Below are 19,107 nucleotides of genomic sequence, written 5' to 3'. Positions count from 1 at the left end.
TGAATGTTATGGTGAGCGAAAGCAACATGAGAATGATAGTTCAAGGGTCAAATGAATGAAGAAGGCTTACCAAAATCCCCTATTTGTACCTATAAAAGTTTGTTTTTTTCAGCATGATTTTTTTTTTAGAAACCATGAGGTAGTTGAGACAATACACTGATCCTAGGCACGAGCTAAAAAATGAAGTCGAGTGGGAAACAGCGTGGGATTTCACAATAGCCAAAAAACCCATGAAAATAATGAAGAGGAAGGGGGCAGCCGGCCAAAGCAAAGCTCGTTCCATTCCATGAGAACACCTGACGTCTGAAGACATCGAGGGAGTCACGACACAGGTCATCTGGATGTCGCCAGGCTGGCAGCCCGAGGGTGTGGAAATTGGGAACATGTGGTATGAAGGTGGGGCCACCCCAGGACAGAGCGGGTAGCTGGCATTGCTGACATTCCTCCAGTAACTTCCTATTCAAACCCAGATTAGGCCGCGCAGGAGGCGGGGGGCCGGCCTTAGAGTTGGATCGGGGAAGGCTCCCTGCTCCAGACCGCCTCGTGTTCTTCGTCTTGCATCAGCACCACCGTGGAGATCTTTAGCGCCTAACAGGATTAACGTCCGGCTGCCGGGCTGGGCCTTTCCTGCCACATCATGCCGCCCACGCCGGGCTGCCGCATCCTAGGGGCATGAGGGAAATGGCGGCCACGGGCCTAGTCAGGCGGAAGTTGGAAGAGCTGTAAACGATCTACTGACTTGCGGAGGGACTGGGATATTCTTTGGCAAGCCATGGTCTACGAAAAACCGGGGCTGAGACGTTAGTTGTTGTCAGAAACAGCATACGACTGACTCTTTCCCAACCCCACTGCCCTTTATTGCCAGTGTCGGAGCGCATATCTATTATACATACATACATATCAGACCGCCTCTCCAGACAGCCATACAGACGCCTGCCTGGCATCAAAGCAGCACAAACCATGTCTGTGCCAGCCCTGGAGGGGGTCGTCGGGCAGGGAGGGTACGCTCCTCCGAGTGCTAGTAGTAAAGCATTTAGGGGTTACACCGTCACCGTGGCGACCGTTCCGAGGACAGGGTGAAGGGAAGTCAGCGAGCGCGCGAGGGGAAGAGGGCGGCGAAGGAGAGAGTGTGAGAGGGAATAGAGAGGAGGAGAGATGGGGGAAGTGAGAAGAGAGACGAGGGAGACAGGGAAGCGAGGGGAGAGCAAGACGGGCGAATGTGATGGGACGGGAGATAGATGACAGAGAGCAGGAGACTGAAGAGTAAGGGGGCACAGATGGAGAAAGTGGGGTGCGCGTGAGGGGGATATTGAGAACCACACAAGGGAAGCGAGGGGGAGGTGAGCAGAGGGAAAGTAAGGGTAGAGGGAAGTAGACACTGAATAAAAAGTAGCAGAGGGGTATAGGAGAAAAAAGTCTTAAGAGGGGGAAATATGTGAAGGCATGGACGAGAATGGTGCGATGGGAAGAGAGACAGAAGAAAGGGTGGAGAAAAGAGAAGGAATGAAACACAAAGAGAGGGCAGCGAGTAGAGGGAATGAAAGAGAAGCAGGAGAAAGGCGCGGAGTGCGTAAACCCTACAGAAAAGTATAACATAACATCGCACAGCGCATCATGCCAACAAGACAGCAAACATACCGTTGCGTATAAAGGGAGCGGGCACGGAAAGAGGGCAGAGGGCAGAGTGGGCGGCACAAGCAGGCGCATGGTGAATGGGTGAAGTGATGCAAAGATGAATGAAAGGACAGAATTGCAGAAGAGGTGAGAGAGAGAGGGAGACAGGGAAAATAAAATTCGGAAAGAGTGGTGCTCATGCTTTCCAGGGAGGTGAGTCTGGATGGAGTCAAATGGTTTATGGAAAGAGCTGGAGGAGGAGCAGGGCCGAGACTGCCGGGACTCAATGCACCATTCTTCCCACAGTCCCTAGTGCCACTTTACCAGCCGGAGGCTGCTCTCATAGGAGGTGCTTCGAGGATGGGGGGTGCAGCGCCCCACTGTGCCTGGTGCTTCAATGATGGGATGTGTAGAACCCCAGGGTGCTCACATAGGGGTGCCACAGAACCCCACTGCGCATGATGCTGTAAGGATGGGGTGTGCAGAACCCCACTGTGGCTGGCGCTGCAAGGATGGGGTGTGCAGCGCCCCACTGTGCCTGGTGCTGCAATGATGGGGTGTGTAGAACCCTACTGTACCAGCTACAGGGTGCTCACATAGGGGTGCCACAGAACCCCACTGCGCATGATGCTGTAAGGATGGGGTGTGCAGAACCCCACTGTGGCTGGCGCTGCAAGGATGGGGTGTGCAGAACCCCACTGTGCATGATGATGCAAAGATGTGGTGTGCAGAATCCCACTGTGCATGATGCTGCACAGATAGGGTGCTGCAGAACCCCACTACTCATGATGCTGAAAGGATGGCGTGTGCTGAACCCCACAGTGCCTGGCGCTGCAAGGATGGGGTATGCAGAACCCCACTGTGCCTGGTGCTACCAAGATGGGGTGTGCGGAACCCCACTGTGCCTGGTGTTGCAGACCCCCACTGTGCCAGCCACATAATGCATACATAGGGGTGCTGTAGAACCCCACTGTGCCTGGTGGTGCACGGATGGGGTGTGCAGATCCCCACTGTGGCTGGTGCTGCAAGGATGGGGTGCTGCAGAACCCCACTGTGCCTGGCGCTGCAAGATTGGGGTGTGGTAGAACCCCACTGTGCTATCCTTTGAGTGCTCACATAAAGGGTACTGCAGAACCCCACTGTGCCTGTCACTGCAGAACTCCACTGTGCCAGCAACAGAGTGCTCACATTGAGGGTGCTGCAGAAGCCCACTGTGCCTGGTGCTGCAAGGATGCGGGGTGCAGAAGCTCACTGTGCCTGGCGCTGCAAGGATGGGTTGTGCAGAACCCCACTGTGCCTGGTGCTGCAAGGATGGTGTGTGCAGAACCCCACTGTGCCTGGTGCTGCAAGGATTGGGTGTGGTAGAACCCCACTGTGCCATCCTTGGAGTGCTCACATTGAGGGTGCTGCAGAATCCCACTGTGCCTGGCGCTGCAAGGATGGGGTGTGCTGGACCCCACTGTACCTGGTGCTGCAAGGATGCGGTGTGCAGAACCCCACTGTACCTGGTGCTGCAAGGATGCGGTGTGCAGAACCCCACCGTGCCTGGTGCTGCAAGGATGGGGTGTGCAGAACCCCACTGTGCCTGGCGCTGCAAGGATACGGTGTGCAGAAGCGCAATGTGCCTGGTGCTGCAAGGATGCGCTGTGCTGGACCCCACTGCACCTGGTGCTGCAAGGATGGGGTGTCCAGAACCCCACTGTGTCTGGCGCTGCAAGGATGGGGTGTGCAGAACCCCACTGTGCCTGGCGCTGCAAGGATGCGGTGTGCAGAACCCCACTGTGCCTGGTGCTGCAAGGATGGGTTGCTGCCGAACTCGACTGTGCCTAGTGCTACAAGGATGGGGCTCTGCAGAACCCTACTGTGCCATCCTTGGAGTGCTCACATAAAGGGTGCTGCCGAACTCCACTGCGCCTGGTTCTGAAAGGATGGGGTGCTGCAGAACCCCACTGTACCAGTCAGAGACTACTGCTCACATGGGGCTCCTGCAAGGAAAGGGTGTTGCAGAAACCCTCCCTGCAGGCCTGGGACTGTTCACATAGTAGGTGCGGCAGAGCCCACACTGCACCTGGTGTTGCAGTGGGATGGGCAGAACCCAACTGTACCAGCCTGAGACTCCCCACATTGGGGTGCAATGTGAATGGGGTACTGCAGACCCAGAGTGAACTAGCCAGATGCCCCTCTCATGGGTAGTGCTGCAAAGATGGGATGCTGCAGAGCCCTCTTTATCAGCCCAACTCCCCATTTATGGGTGGCGCTTTAAGGCTATGGTGTGTGAAACACCACTGCACTATCCAGACACCCCAGGGGCCTTGGAATGTGAGGCTGAAATACATGGATGGTGTCTGGCTGAAGCCCGAGGTGCATGTTGTCTGAGTGAAGCTTGAGAGGGATAGTGTTTGACTTAAGCTTTAGATGGTTGCGACTGACCACTGGCAGTGTACCCCATGCTCTTTCCGTGCCCCTTGTGTACACGTAAAGTTAGAGAACAACATGTGGTAGGCTGAGGCCTCAAGCCTGACAGTAGCTTGGGGTGGGCGTTGTCTGACTGAAATTTTATATGTCTAATTATGGCCGTTTCTCGCAGTTCTCAGTAAGGCATGAGTAGCCATCATTACATAGTGGACTGAAACTTGGCATGGATGGTGTCTGACTGAAGCTTGACATGGATGGTCTCCGACTTGAAGGTTGAGGATAGTGTATGACTTAAGCTTGAGACGGATGGTGTCTGACTGAAGCTTGAGATGAATGGTGTCTGAAGCTTGAGGTGGATGGTGTGTGACTGTAGCTTGAGGTGGTGTACCACTGAAGCATGAGCTGGGCATTAACTGACTTAAGCAGGAAGTATCTGTATCTAACCACTTTCAGTTTACACCATACTCACACCAGCTCCTTCCTGGTGCATAAAGTTAGAAGGATGAAACTTTATATGGATGATGTCTGGCGGAAACGTGAAAAGGACGGTGTCCATTTAAGGTTGCAATGGATAGTGTGCCACTGAAGCCTAAGATGGTTGTGTGGCTGAAGCTTGATGTCTAATTACAGCTTGCGATGGACGCTGTCTGATTGGTTAGAGATGGCCAGTGTCTGAAGCATGAGAAAGCCATTGCATGAATGAAGTGTGAGATGAATGGTGTCTGCCCCCTACTTCTTTCAATACATCAGAGCCGCCTCCTCACTTCTTGAATTCCGCAAGAAGCTGAAGACCTGTCTCTTCGACTGACTAGCGCCTACACACCTGCTCAAGCGCCTGCATAAATCCACATAACACTGTCTGACAAGCTTGAGATGGACAGTGTACGAATAATGCTTAAGATGGATGGTGTCTAGCTGAAACTGGAGGTGGTCCGTGTCTTAATGAAGCTTAAGGTTGATGGTGTCTGCCTGAAGCTTGACTTGGACAATGCTCGATTGACGCTTGGCTTGGGCAGAGTCTGACATGAAACTTGAGGCGGATGGTATCCTGCCTAATGCTTGAGATGGGCTGGAGATGCACTTCAGACCTGTGGTGAGAGATCTCATTGCTGTGGGCTGAAGCTTGAGGCGGGGATGGCCTAACACTTCGAGGGTACAGTGCCGTCCCCAGATGCCCCTGTCTGTGGGGAGAGACCACCCTGTTGAGAGTCGAGGCTTCGGATGGTGTCCGACCCCCTGCAGTGCTGGATCTTGCCCTGACGCGCCCCTGACTCAAGAGCCCGCGCGCTTCTGCTCATCGCGTGCCTGTGAAACCATTAGCCAAGTTGGAGGCAACGACTCAACAAGTGAGACTCAATAAAAGATGTCTCCCAGAGAAACCCAGCAACCAGAGCCGATGTGTCTTCGGTTACCAGCCTGCTTAATGGGATTCAACTGTTCTGAGGCCAGGAGGCGGCCCAGTAAACCCTCGGGCTGTTTATTCTGCTGCAGTAGACGCTCTTAAAGTGAGTGACGAGAGGCTTTCAGCTGTAAAGATCTGTACATCGCAAAAACAAGTGGCGGCGGGGATGGGGCAGGAAAAATATTTTCAAGGTTTCAGGAACGGGGAAAACAAACTGGTTTAACCAGACCTTCAGCCAAAACATAAAGCAAAGGGTCCCAGAGAGGTGAAATGAGGCCTTTTCTGCTTCAGTGATTCCTGTTCCAGAGTCTGAATGAGCCAATGGGAGACTAGATGGGTGCCCAGTCGGGCCCTTGAAAGGCTCGTAGGACAGGGGCAGAGTCAGCCTCTAGTTACCTGGTCAAGGCCTATCATCCTTTGAGGGGCCACGGACTGTCAAGAAAGGACCCTATAACTCCACTGCTCCCTTCAGTGAGGAATGGCGAAACTAAGGCCATTGGGCCATTTCAGGACTGATCCCTTTAGTGATACCAGTTTGCAAAAGTGCAAAATGATAACCCAGTGGGGTTCACTGGGTCAAGCAACACTGGAAGCAAATAATGACATTTCTAATTGGAGATCCTGGCGCATAGGCAAAAAAATGAATCTATGAATTTTAGATTAGGTTAGGAGTCTTATAAAAGTGAACATGTAAGACTCAAATGGTTATCCACAGAAACACCAGGGATCACTGCAATAAATAAATGATGGAATACCAGGACAGAGAGGACATTATTCGAGTGAGTGTGAGACCAGTGTTGGCTACTGGATTAGTGAAGATATTGTGTATTAGCGAAAGCCTGATATTATAACTTGAAATCTAAAATTTCGAACTCCGAAGAGGGAAGAAATCCTTTCATAGTTTACCCTGGGAAAATGAAAGAATATTTTTAAAGTCGAATTCTTAAATGATACCTTTGTAATGGTGAACCCGTAGAAATATGTGAATGTTATCACCAGAATTATAAGGAAATATTGTAATGGTGAATTTGAAGAATCAGTTGCGAACACTGGACACAATCTGGAAAAGGTAATCGTGAATTATTGAAAATGGGATGCAATATTATAATTCTGCCCCTCTGAAATGTGGAAGGAACCCTGTAACGGCGATCCCTTCAACAGTGAAGAATCTCCCTATTAGTGCACATGTGAAGTAGTATATTATAATAGCAAACCTTGAAACACTGAGGAATAATGTAATGGTGTAATAGCGAGGGTCCTTCTAGTAGTGAATACCGGGAAGCGTGTCAGGCCACGGACAGTTTAACTCATGACTAGTGAGGGAATATTGTAATAGTTTGCCTCCAAAGCTACATGGAACATTATAATAGTAAAACCAGTAATAGAAAATTATCCAACCGCTATTAAATGTCATCCTGAAAAAATACCCAAATCGCGCTCCAGACAAGCCTTTCTTAATGTCTCTGGAGCCGAGCCCACTGCGAGAAAGCACAGCATCAGCCCCGGGACAGGCACATCTGGGATTTTTACATCTGGCTGTAAAACACGACAAGAAAAAGCCTAGTATACACAGTATTGCGCCATAAATCAACTGCCCACTTTTAACACCCTTGTAAAACTAAGGTTACACGTTTTGACAGCAATCACGTCAGAATTCCTACTGTTTTGAGGCTAGGGCGGCATCCAGCCGGAGTGAGGAAAGGAGGCAGGCTGAGAGATTCCCTGGCAGGCAGGAGCCTTTGAAGGGCCGCTGGGGCTGGAGCGGGGTCGGTCACATAACGAGCAGCCTCTTGTACTGTGAATATGTCGAGCCGGTTTCAACATCCAATATCTCCTCCGCTGTAAACAGGTCTAGAATACTCACCTTCTCATCGTGGGACCTGAAGATTCAACCATCTAGTATTTTGTTTATGTTTCTTAAAACCGCTTCTGATCTCATGCTAAACTCTAGAATGGCACAAGATGCCGAAAATGAAGTCTCTGGAGCAGGACACAGCACTGCAGGTGTAAACTCAAGAATTGCACATGATGCTGAAAATGAAGCCTCATGAGCAGGACACAGCACTGCAGGTGTAAACTCAAGAATTGCAGGTGTAAACTCAAGAATTGCACATGATGCTGAAAATGAAGCCTCTCGAGCAGGACACAGCACTGCAGGTGTAAACTCAAGAATTGCACATGATGCTGAACATCAAGTCTCTGGAGCAGAGGCATGACACAGCACTGCAGATGTAAGTTATAGAACTGGACGTAATGCTGAAAGCGAAGTCTCTGGAGCAGGACACAGCACTGCAGATGCAAAATTCAGAACTGCACATAATCCTGAAAATGAAGTCTCTGGAGCAGAAGCAGGACACAGCACTGCAGATATAAACTATGGCAGAACGCTGTCCCCAAATTGGGGAGGCGCGGCGCTTAGGACCCGGGGCCACCGAGGCCAGGGCCCTGTACGCTGGTCATGCATTTTCTGGCAGTGGTGCTTCTGCCCTCTCGCCTCGTGAGGGGAGAGGGCAGAAGAGCAGGATTTGGGAGTCTCACGGGGTGGGCACTTCCGGCCGCCGGCGCCGTATCCATTGGGGGCTATTTAAGTGCCTCCCAGATCAGACCTCAGTCTTTTCGTGGATGCGGCGAAGGCAGAGGGTCCTGTAACCAGCGAAACCCTCCCATCCCTTAGATTTAAGATCGGAGGTAAGGCGTGAGATGAGATACTAAATTCACCCTAAGCAACAGAGGGGTCCCCAAGGAAGGGTCCCCTGGATAACAGGTAGGATCCTGTAGTCCTGAACCAACCAGCGGATGTACACACCAGCTTGTGGGTTAGGGTGCCCAGATCGCTGAGGTGGGCATGGGGCTCCCGCTCCTGGCCACCCTGTTGCACCCCCACGGCAGATTGGTGTTTGGGGGGGGGAGGAACTCAGACCACGAGAACAAGGGACGTGAGGTGTGGGGAACCGCCCCCCACATGGATACAGGTGAGATATGGTTCACCTGTGTGGTCCAACGGAAGTTCGGGACGCAGGAGGATCCTTGGTTGTATGGGTGTTATTAACATTTATTACCTGATTGAATTTTGACTCACATTGTATGATTTTTAATTTATGATTTTAATTAATGCTGCATCTGTGTGGTTTTTAATTGAGTGCCATTTGTAAATAAAATTCTTCCAATGCCAAAGACAATTAGACTTTGTCAGTTTACGTTTGGTGGGTCATGGGGCTGGGCCCTACTGGAGACATCTGCGTTCTATAGAACTGGGCATAATGCTGAAAACAAAATCTCTGGAGTAGGACACAGCACTGAAGGTGTAAACTTTAAAACTGCAAACAATGCTGAAAATTGAGGGCCTCATTTACAAGAACTGATGCATCAGCATTGATGCATCAATTTTCTTGTCTCTGACGCAAATGCTGTTGTGACGCTGTGGATGCGCTGAAATATGGAGCTAAGTCTCCAAACCAGGACACAGCACTGCAGATGCAAGCTCTAGAACTGCTCATAATGCTGAAAACAAAGTGTCTGGAGAAGAACACAGCACTGCAGATGTAAACTAGAACTGCACATGATGCTGAAAATGAAGTCTCTGGATCAGGACACAGCACTACAGATGTAAACTCTAGAACTTGACACAATTCTGAAAAAAAGCTCTACAAAAGTGGGCACACTACAACAGATGACACCTACAGACACAGGCACAGTATTCAGATTATTCTCCTAGTACTGGTCACAAAAATGTGTATGTTAACTCCAGATCCAGACACAACATTCCAGATTTGTGATTCTCCATGAAACACCAAGCCTTGGCCACAATACCATAGATGTGGCTTCCAGATCAAGACAAAATATTCCTGATGAGGCCTCCTGAACTAGTTGAGAGTAATTCAAATAAGGTGTCCAGAACTGGCCCCCAACTTCAGATGAGACCATGACAGCTTGACACAATAGTCACCAGTGGGGCTCTAGAACTAGACATAATGCTGCATTTGAGGCCTCCAGAAATGAATTCAGCACTTACTGTCATTCTAGGACTAGATGAATGCTCCAGACGAGGGACCCAGAACTGAACACAATACTCATCCTCAGCTTTTTTTTAGAACTTGATGAATACTCGAGGACTGGATGATTTATCCAGATGAAACCCTATATCTGAACACAATACTCACACCAAAGCCTCTAAATCTGGAGAAATACTCTAGATGATACATCAGACCTGAATTCAGTACTCACCCTGAGGACTCTAGACCTAGACGAATATTCTGGATGAGCCCACAGGACTGAACACAATATTCTCCATGAGAGCCACTGATCAGCACCACACCACTTCAGGCGGCGTTCCCTGAATTAGACTCAGTTCTCTAGATGAGGCCCCCAACAGCGAGGTCTATCTCTAAGTACCTCCACTGAACCCTTGCATCACCCTAGCCCCACCACCGGAGGCCTGGCTGCGACTTTCCGAGTCCAGAAGTTCGTGCATCACTTGGAGGAGAGAGCAGTAGCTTCCTCATCAGCTGAATCCCAGCAACAGCAGTTGCAGAACACGCTAACCACTGGCGGCGGCAGACTACACATGAAACCTGATCCAGCCATAATACCATCACGCACCAACAGTATCAGACACTGTCAGTGTCATAATATTTACCTTGACAACATTTCACCAACTTGGCAGGCAGTGAAAGCGCAGAAAAGATAATGGAGATCAACAGAGAAAGAGGAAGGAATGTGATTTTTTTTTCATGAAAATAGTGAGAGAAAGAGATCAATCAGGGACAGGCCCTCACCCCCACCAGAGTGTAAGGAGGGTCAGACATCTCACCTCTGCATATTATCAGGGCAGTTCGGTCTTCTGCCAGAATGCAGTCAATTACACTCTTTTCAACTCAATTGACTGAATTCAGGCACCGACCCACACTACCCAGAGTGTAATCAGGCACAGGTCCCTCACGTCCCAGAGTGTAAACATGGACAAGTCCCTCACCTCCCAGGGTCTACTCATGGACAGGCCCCTCACCTTCCAGGGTATAATCAGTGGCAGGCCCCTCAACTCGCTCAGGGTAATCAGTGACAGGCCCCTCAACCCAGCTCCTACAGGGACAGGCCGGGCAGATAACTGCTGGGGTTAGGAAGCAGAGAATTAGAGAAATAAGAGAAATGGGGCAGATGAAGAAGGGAACGTTGAGGGAGAGAGTGGAGGGTGGAGTAAGATACTGGGAGAAAGGGAGACAAGGAACGAGAGAAGATGTCAGAGCTGGAGTTATACAAGACATGGGAAACAGACAGCACTTATTTTCTCTCGAGCCAGAAGTGAGGTAAGAGAAGGAGATGCAGCAAGAGGGCGGGTAGAGAGCTGAGCGAGGCAGAGACGCAGACAATCTGAAGTGGTTCCCTCTTTTCCACAACAGCCAAATTCCATCATGACCATCATAACAAAAATAAATGCCTTACAGTATGGGAAACTTTTACCCTTGAGAAACCACAATGACAAAGTCTCAGAGTCTCCTACAACCACTAGAGAGAGAGGAAATTACAGAGGTTGCCGCCCACTGGGTCTAGTCAGGAAGAGAGACTTCAGACAGGCCATAGCTTTTCAAACTCTTCCCAGACTATTAACATAGGGGCAGTCTGGAGGGGCGTAAAGATGGCTAAAGGACAAGTCAGGCCATGTATATGGCAGTCAAGGGGCTCTGCAAAGACCCCTGAAGGAGCTTGACCTGGCAGGTGAGAGTTGTAATGGGAAGGTTAAAGGTTATAATGGCAGCAAGGTGGGTGATGCACCTACTGCAGATATGAGTACGTACACTGAAGGCCATATATTTCAGTTTTAGTAAAAGTTCTCAGTGTGTCTGCTGTCTACTGAAAGAATGTGAATGTAATCTGTAGGTCATGGGTACCAGTACCAGAAAGGTATCACGTTGGGTTGCACGCATACATCAGCCATCGGTATGTAATCTTTGCTCAGTCCCAGTACTGCAAATCAGTGTGTTGAGTATCCATGGGAGAGATGTGTATGCAGTCTTCGCACCACACGTCCCAATTCCAGAAAGATAGCTCAGTGGGTTGCATACCTGCTTCAGGCATCTATAGTTAGTTGTAAGGCAGTCAGTTCAACAGACTGCGTGGTCGTTGTAAAGATGCACGTGCAATCTGCAGACAGCATTACCAATCCCTGGAAGGTAGCTCAGTGAGTTAAGCACCTACACTGGCAGTAAAATAACCCAGTGGGAGGGTGCCTGCTGTGGAGGTTTCTGCATGCCCCACAGTTCAGAATTGTGAAGCTCAACAGGTCTGGCCCACCAGTTCGTTGTTACAAATAAAATGTAATATTTAAGCGCTGCTCTGGCTGTGGTGTGCACAGTACAGATGGATAATATTTTAACAATGCCTCACTCTCTTCAGCAGTAGACTGGCAAGGGAAGGGGGACAAAAAGTGCGTCGAAGGCGCTGCCCCAAGGTGCTTGTCTGGGTTGCAAGAACCATCGAAAGTTACAGACTCAGGAGAATAAGTGCAGTGTTATAAAACCCTCCTGGGATTAGAGAAACGGGAGTTTATTAACCCCATCAGCTATAAAACATATTGCACGTAACAAGAGCCCCTGTTATAAGAGGCTGACCTCGTGCGAACCTTCCTTATAAGAACATTGGCGCTCTATGGGCTGCTGCTAGAAGAACAATCCCGCGCTAAACCCGCTATAAAAACCTCACACTTTCTACAACTTTCTGTTATAAAGCAGCCGCTCCTGAGAACATCTGTTTTGAGAGGACTCCATTTATAAAGAGGTCTTGTTCGGGAAACCTAGCATGTGAACCACACAAACTGCTGGCGGGCGAAGAAGACCAGGCCGGCTGCAGGCCAGTGGCAGCGACACCACAGGCCTCCCTCGGCTCCAGCTTTCCCTCCGAGGCACCCTGTGAAACCACCACCGGCCACGGGACCTCGGCTCAAGGCACTATCTCTTCTTACCCACTTGTGCCATACTAGCCGTCCTCTTCCCCACTGCACCTCTTCTCTCTGTGCTATCTGCGCCTCCAGGTACTGTCTCCCTATGGTACAGCGCTCTTCCTGTGTGGCTAGGTTTACGATTTTTAGGCACTGCACATGCATAATGCATTATGCGCATTTGTGTAGCACTTCTTACTACCATTGTGTGCTCTCAAGTGGATAGTCGTCAAAGTTTGGATGGACTAGTGCATTGTTCAGCCACAGATCACATAGGTAGTCCTATAGTTCAGACAAAATCCCTCACTGGAGGACTACTTCCGGATGAGTCATGCCTTAAGCCGATGTGTGCACAAAGCGCCAAGAAGCCAAGTTACTGGCAGGTGCTGCACTGTATAAATATCCAGTAACACAACATCCAGATGAAACATCACGCGTGTGTGTGTGTGTGAGACATAGGGGTTTGTTGTTTGTTTCTTCCTGTTGGGGTGTATGGTTGTCCATTGCCTGGCTTCAGGTGGTGGATATGATTTAAGGCATTGTAACCCTCTATATGTCTTTTTGGTGCCATTCTATGTGCACGTGGATGTAGTAAATTTTAATTAACTTCTTCAGGATGATTATGCACGTGCCTTTGGCTCCATGTATTTGCATATCATCACCAGGCCGACAATATATCACAGAGATATGTATGTTATTGAAGTGTGACCAGTACACACCACTAGCTCAGTGAACAGCGGAGGACGCTCCTTCTCGCACCTGGAAGCCAAGGCTTCGAACAACCTCCCCCTGCACCTCAGGACTACATCGTCACTCCAGTGATTCAGAAGAGAACTAAAGACCTGGATGGATGAATGATCATATCTCCATGCAACAGCTCCAGCACCTCAAGACCCTCACGGGTGATTTGCCGTGCTCTATAAATGTTTGATTGATTGGTTGACTGTCTCCGTCCCCTTTTTAAGCTAACAACCAATCAGGTTTTATGCACAGCACACTGCATTTCTTGTCGAAGTGTTACCAGGGTGCAGATAAATAAATACAGACCTGCAAATAGAAATACATCATTCTTTAAAGCCTGTATTTAGAAGCCATTTCCACTTAGGCTAGTTCACTGCCTGAACACTGCACCCTTGAAGACGGCTCTGGCTGTGAGCATGGCCTTTTCAGAAATGTGCTTTAAGAACAGTCGACTTCTATGTCTTCCTTGATTAAGAACAGTTCTCCTTTGGTGAGCACTCACCACAGATACATCTTCTTCCATAAGCAGCTCTTTCAAGAACAGTCCTCTTTTATGAGCTCTATTATGAGGTTATGAGGACACTTTCCTTTCCAAACAACCCTTCTTATGAAACAGTCCTGTCTACATTTACCATGTAGGAAGAGCTTGAAAGCCCTACCCACCCATGGGCTCCATTGACTAGAACAGCATTTTTGGAAGAGTTCCCATCCTCTAAAAGATTTTGTCAATGGTAGATTCATTTTCTATGAACCCGAGACCGAACATTCTGCTTCTGGGGTGTTTGCTAGAGCAGCGTTGAACATCTTATAGACCCTTGTACAATTGTTTCTAAGATATTTTAAACACCTATTGCTTCTTCTGGAGCCCTTATTACCAACACATTAATATTCCATTGGTTATCATTAGAAAAGCACATCAATTCCAAAAGTGCTAATGATCAGAACATTTCCATTCTAAAAAGTCAAGGTAGCAGAACTTGCCCAATGGAATGATTTTAATGATCAGAATATTTCCATTCTGAGAGCATTTATTAGCTACATTTCCATTCTAGGAACTCATAGAGTAAGCATGTATAAAATCCTGGTTCTAATTTGCATATTACAAGCAATTTGTGATGTTTGTAGTCACCTGTAATAAAGAAATGGCCTAGCTGCTGAACTATAATAACCTATTAAAGTTGAGTTCTGGCATCAGAATGCCTACTGTAAGAGCCAGCAGGCAAGGGGAAAGCAGGACATGGACCATAGTTTAAATAGCAAGAAAAAACGTGGTTTTTCTTTCTACTCTGTTTTTCTAGATAACCAGTGATCAGCAAAAAGGCAATATTTTTTACAACATGTCTATTTTGTCCATGCCTTGTGTAATTATAGGAGAGAAAGAATCTGTGTGCATGTTACTATAAATGCTGATCTACAGCTTTTTCTTTTTTACTATCCTGGTGTTTAATTTTGTACTACAGATTCTACTTTTTCATGTCTGCAAACATCCTATCTCTTTCATATGAAGAGCGCCACACCAAGGATTTAAGTGGTTTGTGCATAACACAATGGTGTGACCATGTATTATAAGGAATAAAGTGCACCCTGTCGTACATTATAGGGATATTACAAATCACATCAGGGTTCCATGACATAATTTAACCTTTGGCCTTGTTCCTCTACATGGTCATAGAACTCCTCTCTGGCTTGCAAAATCTGTATAATGTACAGCAGTGGAACTTTATCCCAGATATTATCAGACTATTTCACTTTTAAGATCTCTTATTATGAGAACGATTCCATTCTAAGAGATTTAACGATCAGATCACTGCCCTGTTGAGATCTCTTGTTGTCTGTACAGTTATATTATATGGCTGATATAATCCAAGCATGTATGCCTGGAGAGCGCTTGTTATCAGAACATTCAGGTTCTAGGCTCTTGTTCACAGAACATTGCTGTTCTGAAGCATCACACCCTTTCAGGGCCATTACAGCAATCCCCTTCTGTAAGGTCTTGTTAAAAGAGTATTCCAAGGATGGAACGTCTTGTAAGATAATTGGATAATTTGTCTTCTCGAGGTCCTAACAGAAGATTCCACTTGAGGAAGGTTTTACTACAGGACATTCTCCCTCGGAAGACCTCCCCGTGTAAATACAGATCCTCTTACAGTCTTGCTTATAACTGTATTCCCCTCGCACCATTTAAGAGACCACTGCTTGGCTGCTGGCTGCTGTCAGAAAAATGCTTTCTTTCTAAGCCTCCTGTGTGAACAAACCTCCCTGGAGCCTTGTTAGAACAGCAGTGCCCTTTACAAGAGCTGACAGAACAACACGTATTTTCCCATGCTTGCAACAGAATATTCTGCCTCTATAAACTTCTGGTATATGAGCTGTCTCCTTTCACGGGCTTCTATTTCAATAGTGCCCTTTGGCAAGCTACCGGTGCGGTACACGGAATGGGCTGCTGTGCAACAAGAGCCCTTGGTTTAACCACGTATTCCCCATTTGACCAAATTGTGTGATCCTGGGCACATCGCTAGCTCCAAGCGCGTCAGTTGCCGTATCTGTCAAGACACATTCGCGCCTAATGTTACACTGTCTGAAACGTAATCTACAATACCCGTGCTGCATGCAAAGAAATCTTGTTATTTACGAGATGGAATTACGTTCCACTTCTATAAATCTGTTATCTGAACAGTTCGCCTCTTTGAGGGGCCCTCAACCAAAAACATTTAACTTTTATGATCTGTGGTATAAGAGGTTTTATGAGCAATTCCTAAGTATCCATTCATTTTACAAGATCCGTCAAATGGAGTTTCACGTGCATGCACACAGGCACGCCCCCTTCCAAACACAACTATTGTGTGTGCAGCTTGCCGAGAGTACAACCTGATACTAACAAGCCCCGCTTCGGGCTTCACCTCCCATCCTTGGGGAGTTTGTTTTGGCACACAGCGTTTGCTCTAAACTGCCAAATACGTTTGTTTGGTTTTCTTGGAGCTCCGTGCAGCACTGTCGCTCCCCACCGCTGCCCTCTGTGGAAAGGTTTGGGGACTGCCGTGAGTACATCACCTGCCGCGAGTGTCACTCATTGGGCGTGATGCTCACACCTTGGACTGGCATGTCACTCACTTGCTCAGACTCGACGGACCCACTGCACTTAAAATAGTTTTGTCCCTGTTGGTCCAGACCCCTGAAGTCTCACTCCTGCGCCCTCTTGGGGACCAGGAGCTTTGCAGGACTTCTGAGTGACAGCTACCCTTGCCCTGTGAGTGCCAGCATTTGCTGCGCAGGATACCATGTGCAATGCCATCCTTACAGGAACTGTCCCAGTCAGAGAGAACTTCAACCCATCCATTGCAAGACACATGCAGCCCGTCCCCCAGACCTGGGCAGAACACGAATGCCCATCACCCCCGAGAATCGGTGGCAGACACCCCACTTGCCCCTCAATTATAGACACAGGCACAAAGCTGTAGGAATAACAACCCAAGAAAGAAAAATGTAGGCATACAATGAAAAATAGTATGCTTGCATAAAAGAGCAATATTTCTTGAAAAAAGCAACGTTTCTAAAAAAAAAGTGAAAAAAGTAAGACTTACTTTTCATATTTTCCTGGAATGCTTTAATTGTAAGATGTGATCCTTCTTTGCAGGCTTTGCTCCCCTGTTCTTTTCTGTTTGCCGCCTGTCAGCTTGTTTGGCTTTTGCACCCGACTTGTGGTGGCAAGGAATCTTGGTCAGTCGAGGGGGGCACGAGGTATGTTGGTCTGTGTCAGTAGCTCTTTCTTCAACTTTTCCGCCTCTTCAAGTAGGCTCCACCTGTGCTCTTTCTCAAGTGGAATTAAGGTCTGAGGTAGAAAAAAAGTGTCCCCCCCAAAAAACGAAAAAAGCCTGGACCCCTCTGGCACCAGTGCCAAAACAGTGTGTGCTCGCCAGGGAGTGTGTGCATGTGAACTCACACCACCTCATATTGGGGCTTTATATACAAGTGGCGAAGGGAAGCAAGTTCTCTTGGTGTGTATGTGTGTGTGTGTTTTTTTCTAAAGATGACACATCTTGACTCACATATTTCCATTGAGAAAAAAAAAAAAAATCTCTCCATGCCCAAAGACTCCTTTAAACTTAGTTTGCTTGAAAGTGGGCGGCCACACTAAACACTGTGACACATTCTATTGCAATTTCCCTTGCTTGTCAAAGTCTTTCTGCTCGCCCTTTAAACCTGAGAGGTGGGGGAGGGGAGAGCAGGGAATGAGGTCAGAGTGGACACCCGCCGACCCCTATCGCACTCAGCCCCCATCACCACTTCTGAAGGGGCCGATGTCTGATTTTTTTTTTACTTCTTTTCTTCGTTAAAAGGTTATCCCTTTCCCTTGATGAGCAAAATTGTGTCTGCTTGTGTTTTTTGTTTTGTTTTGTTTTCTTTTCATGTCTGTGTATTTCTGTTTTGGCGAAGTTGAAGGTGAAGGAGAGAGAAGATAAAATGGGTTGGGCAGGGCGGCAGGTGCCAGGGGCCGGACCTGCCTACAGGGGAAATGACACGTTTCGAAAATGGAGACGAGGCTGGGAGTCTCACAAACCACTCTCCCACTTGGAGACCCTCCGTTGGGAGGAATATTAATCTAAACCTGCAGAAAGCGCTAAGAAGCCATGACATTGGCGAATGCTGAGCTATACAAATATCAAGTCACATTACATAACATGGGATCGATACTCCTAGAGCCGTGCGGACCTCTCAGAGGCACCCACTTGGGTTGATTCAAGACAGATCAGCCCACATGACATCGCAGATGCGTGATGCATCAAGCATGGCATGTGCACCCACCTAGGTCCAATGTATGGCTCCTCCTTGGGAGTATGGCTGCTATGAAGCGCACAGAATGCGGTGTGCACCCCTCAACAGCCTTCTCCAATCCTGACCTCTCCTACGTGTCCCTGGTGTGTGGGCCTCTTGCACACGACAATAGCACACAGGTTGTGTGTAACACAGATCTACTGACAGGAAGACTTTGTATGGAGCCTGTGGATACTGACACTTTCCCCACACAATGGAATGTCATCGGTAATCTCCAACAGGTCAGTGATGCATCCCGTGGCACAGTGGCCGCACTTCTCAGACGGGCGTCTATAGTACCAGTACTTTCGAGCAGGCCTTTTAATGGGATTGTGCCAGTACTTCTCAGCTGAACTGCAGTGCATTACATGCACCCTTGTGCAATGCTGCGGTGTTCTTAGCTGGTACTTCTCAGTATTGCTGCTATACTTCTAGAGGGGTAATATTGGTACACCTCAGCAAGAACAGAATAGCATTAATTGTGATCACAGTACACCTCAGCAGGGCTGCTCTAATTTTAATGGGGTTTACCCAACACCTCTTGTGCAGACCTGCTGTACCTTCATGGCATTATACTGACGCTGTTCAGCAGAGCAGGTATTTTAAAAGGGTGATACCAATAGCTTTCAGCAGAACGAGGGCACTTTTTCATGGGGCGATACTAACACTTTTCAGCTGAGCTGCTCTACTTTTCATGGGGTGATAGGAATACCTCTCAGCAGAGCTTGTAATGGGGCGATACACTTGCTTCTCAGACAGGGTTGTTATACTTTTATCCTTTTAATGGGATTACGCAGGCCCTTCTCACCACAGTATACTTTTAATCTGTTCTAAAGGTGCATCTCAGCAGGGCTGCCAAACTTTCAGTGGGGAGATAAGAATACCTCTCAGCAGAACTAATACACTTTTAATGATGTGATACTCATAATTCTCAGCAAGGATGCTTTACTTTTAATGCGGTGATGCCAACACCTCTCGTGCACACCTGTTACGATTTAATCTCCTTATAGTGGTACTGTTCAGCAGAGCAGGTATTTTACACGAGTCCGCGGAACCAATGCACCCTTTTTAATGGGGTGATGCTAATACTTTCAGCTGAGCTCCTCTACTTTTAATGGGGTGGTAAGAATACCTCTCAGCAGAGCTGATATACTTTTAATGGGGTGACACTGGTGCTTCTCTGACGGGGTTG

At 48.2% G+C, this 19,107-nt stretch overlaps 1 protein-coding gene across 1 annotated transcript in view; it reads right to left on the bottom strand.

Moving 5' to 3' along the window:
* The window catches only part of IL11 (interleukin 11), a 31,492-nt gene extending 14,429 nt beyond the window's left edge, over nucleotides 1-17,063 (bottom strand). The window contains exon 1 of the mRNA XM_069200624.1: nucleotides 16,685-17,063. Within this exon, the coding sequence (XP_069056725.1) occupies nucleotides 16,685-16,691 (7 nt within the window). The 5' untranslated portion in view covers nucleotides 16,692-17,063. The remainder of the gene's footprint in view (nucleotides 1-16,684) is intronic.
* Between the last annotated feature and the right edge of the window lie 2,044 nt (nucleotides 17,064-19,107).

The sequence above is a fragment of the Pleurodeles waltl genome, chromosome 7 (genome assembly GCF_031143425.1).
Source record: "Pleurodeles waltl isolate 20211129_DDA chromosome 7, aPleWal1.hap1.20221129, whole genome shotgun sequence".
NCBI classification, from domain to species: Eukaryota; Metazoa; Chordata; class Amphibia; order Caudata; family Salamandridae; genus Pleurodeles; species Pleurodeles waltl.
The sequence above is the reverse complement of the archived record's forward strand: the minus strand, read 5'-3'. Positions and strand labels throughout refer to the sequence as shown.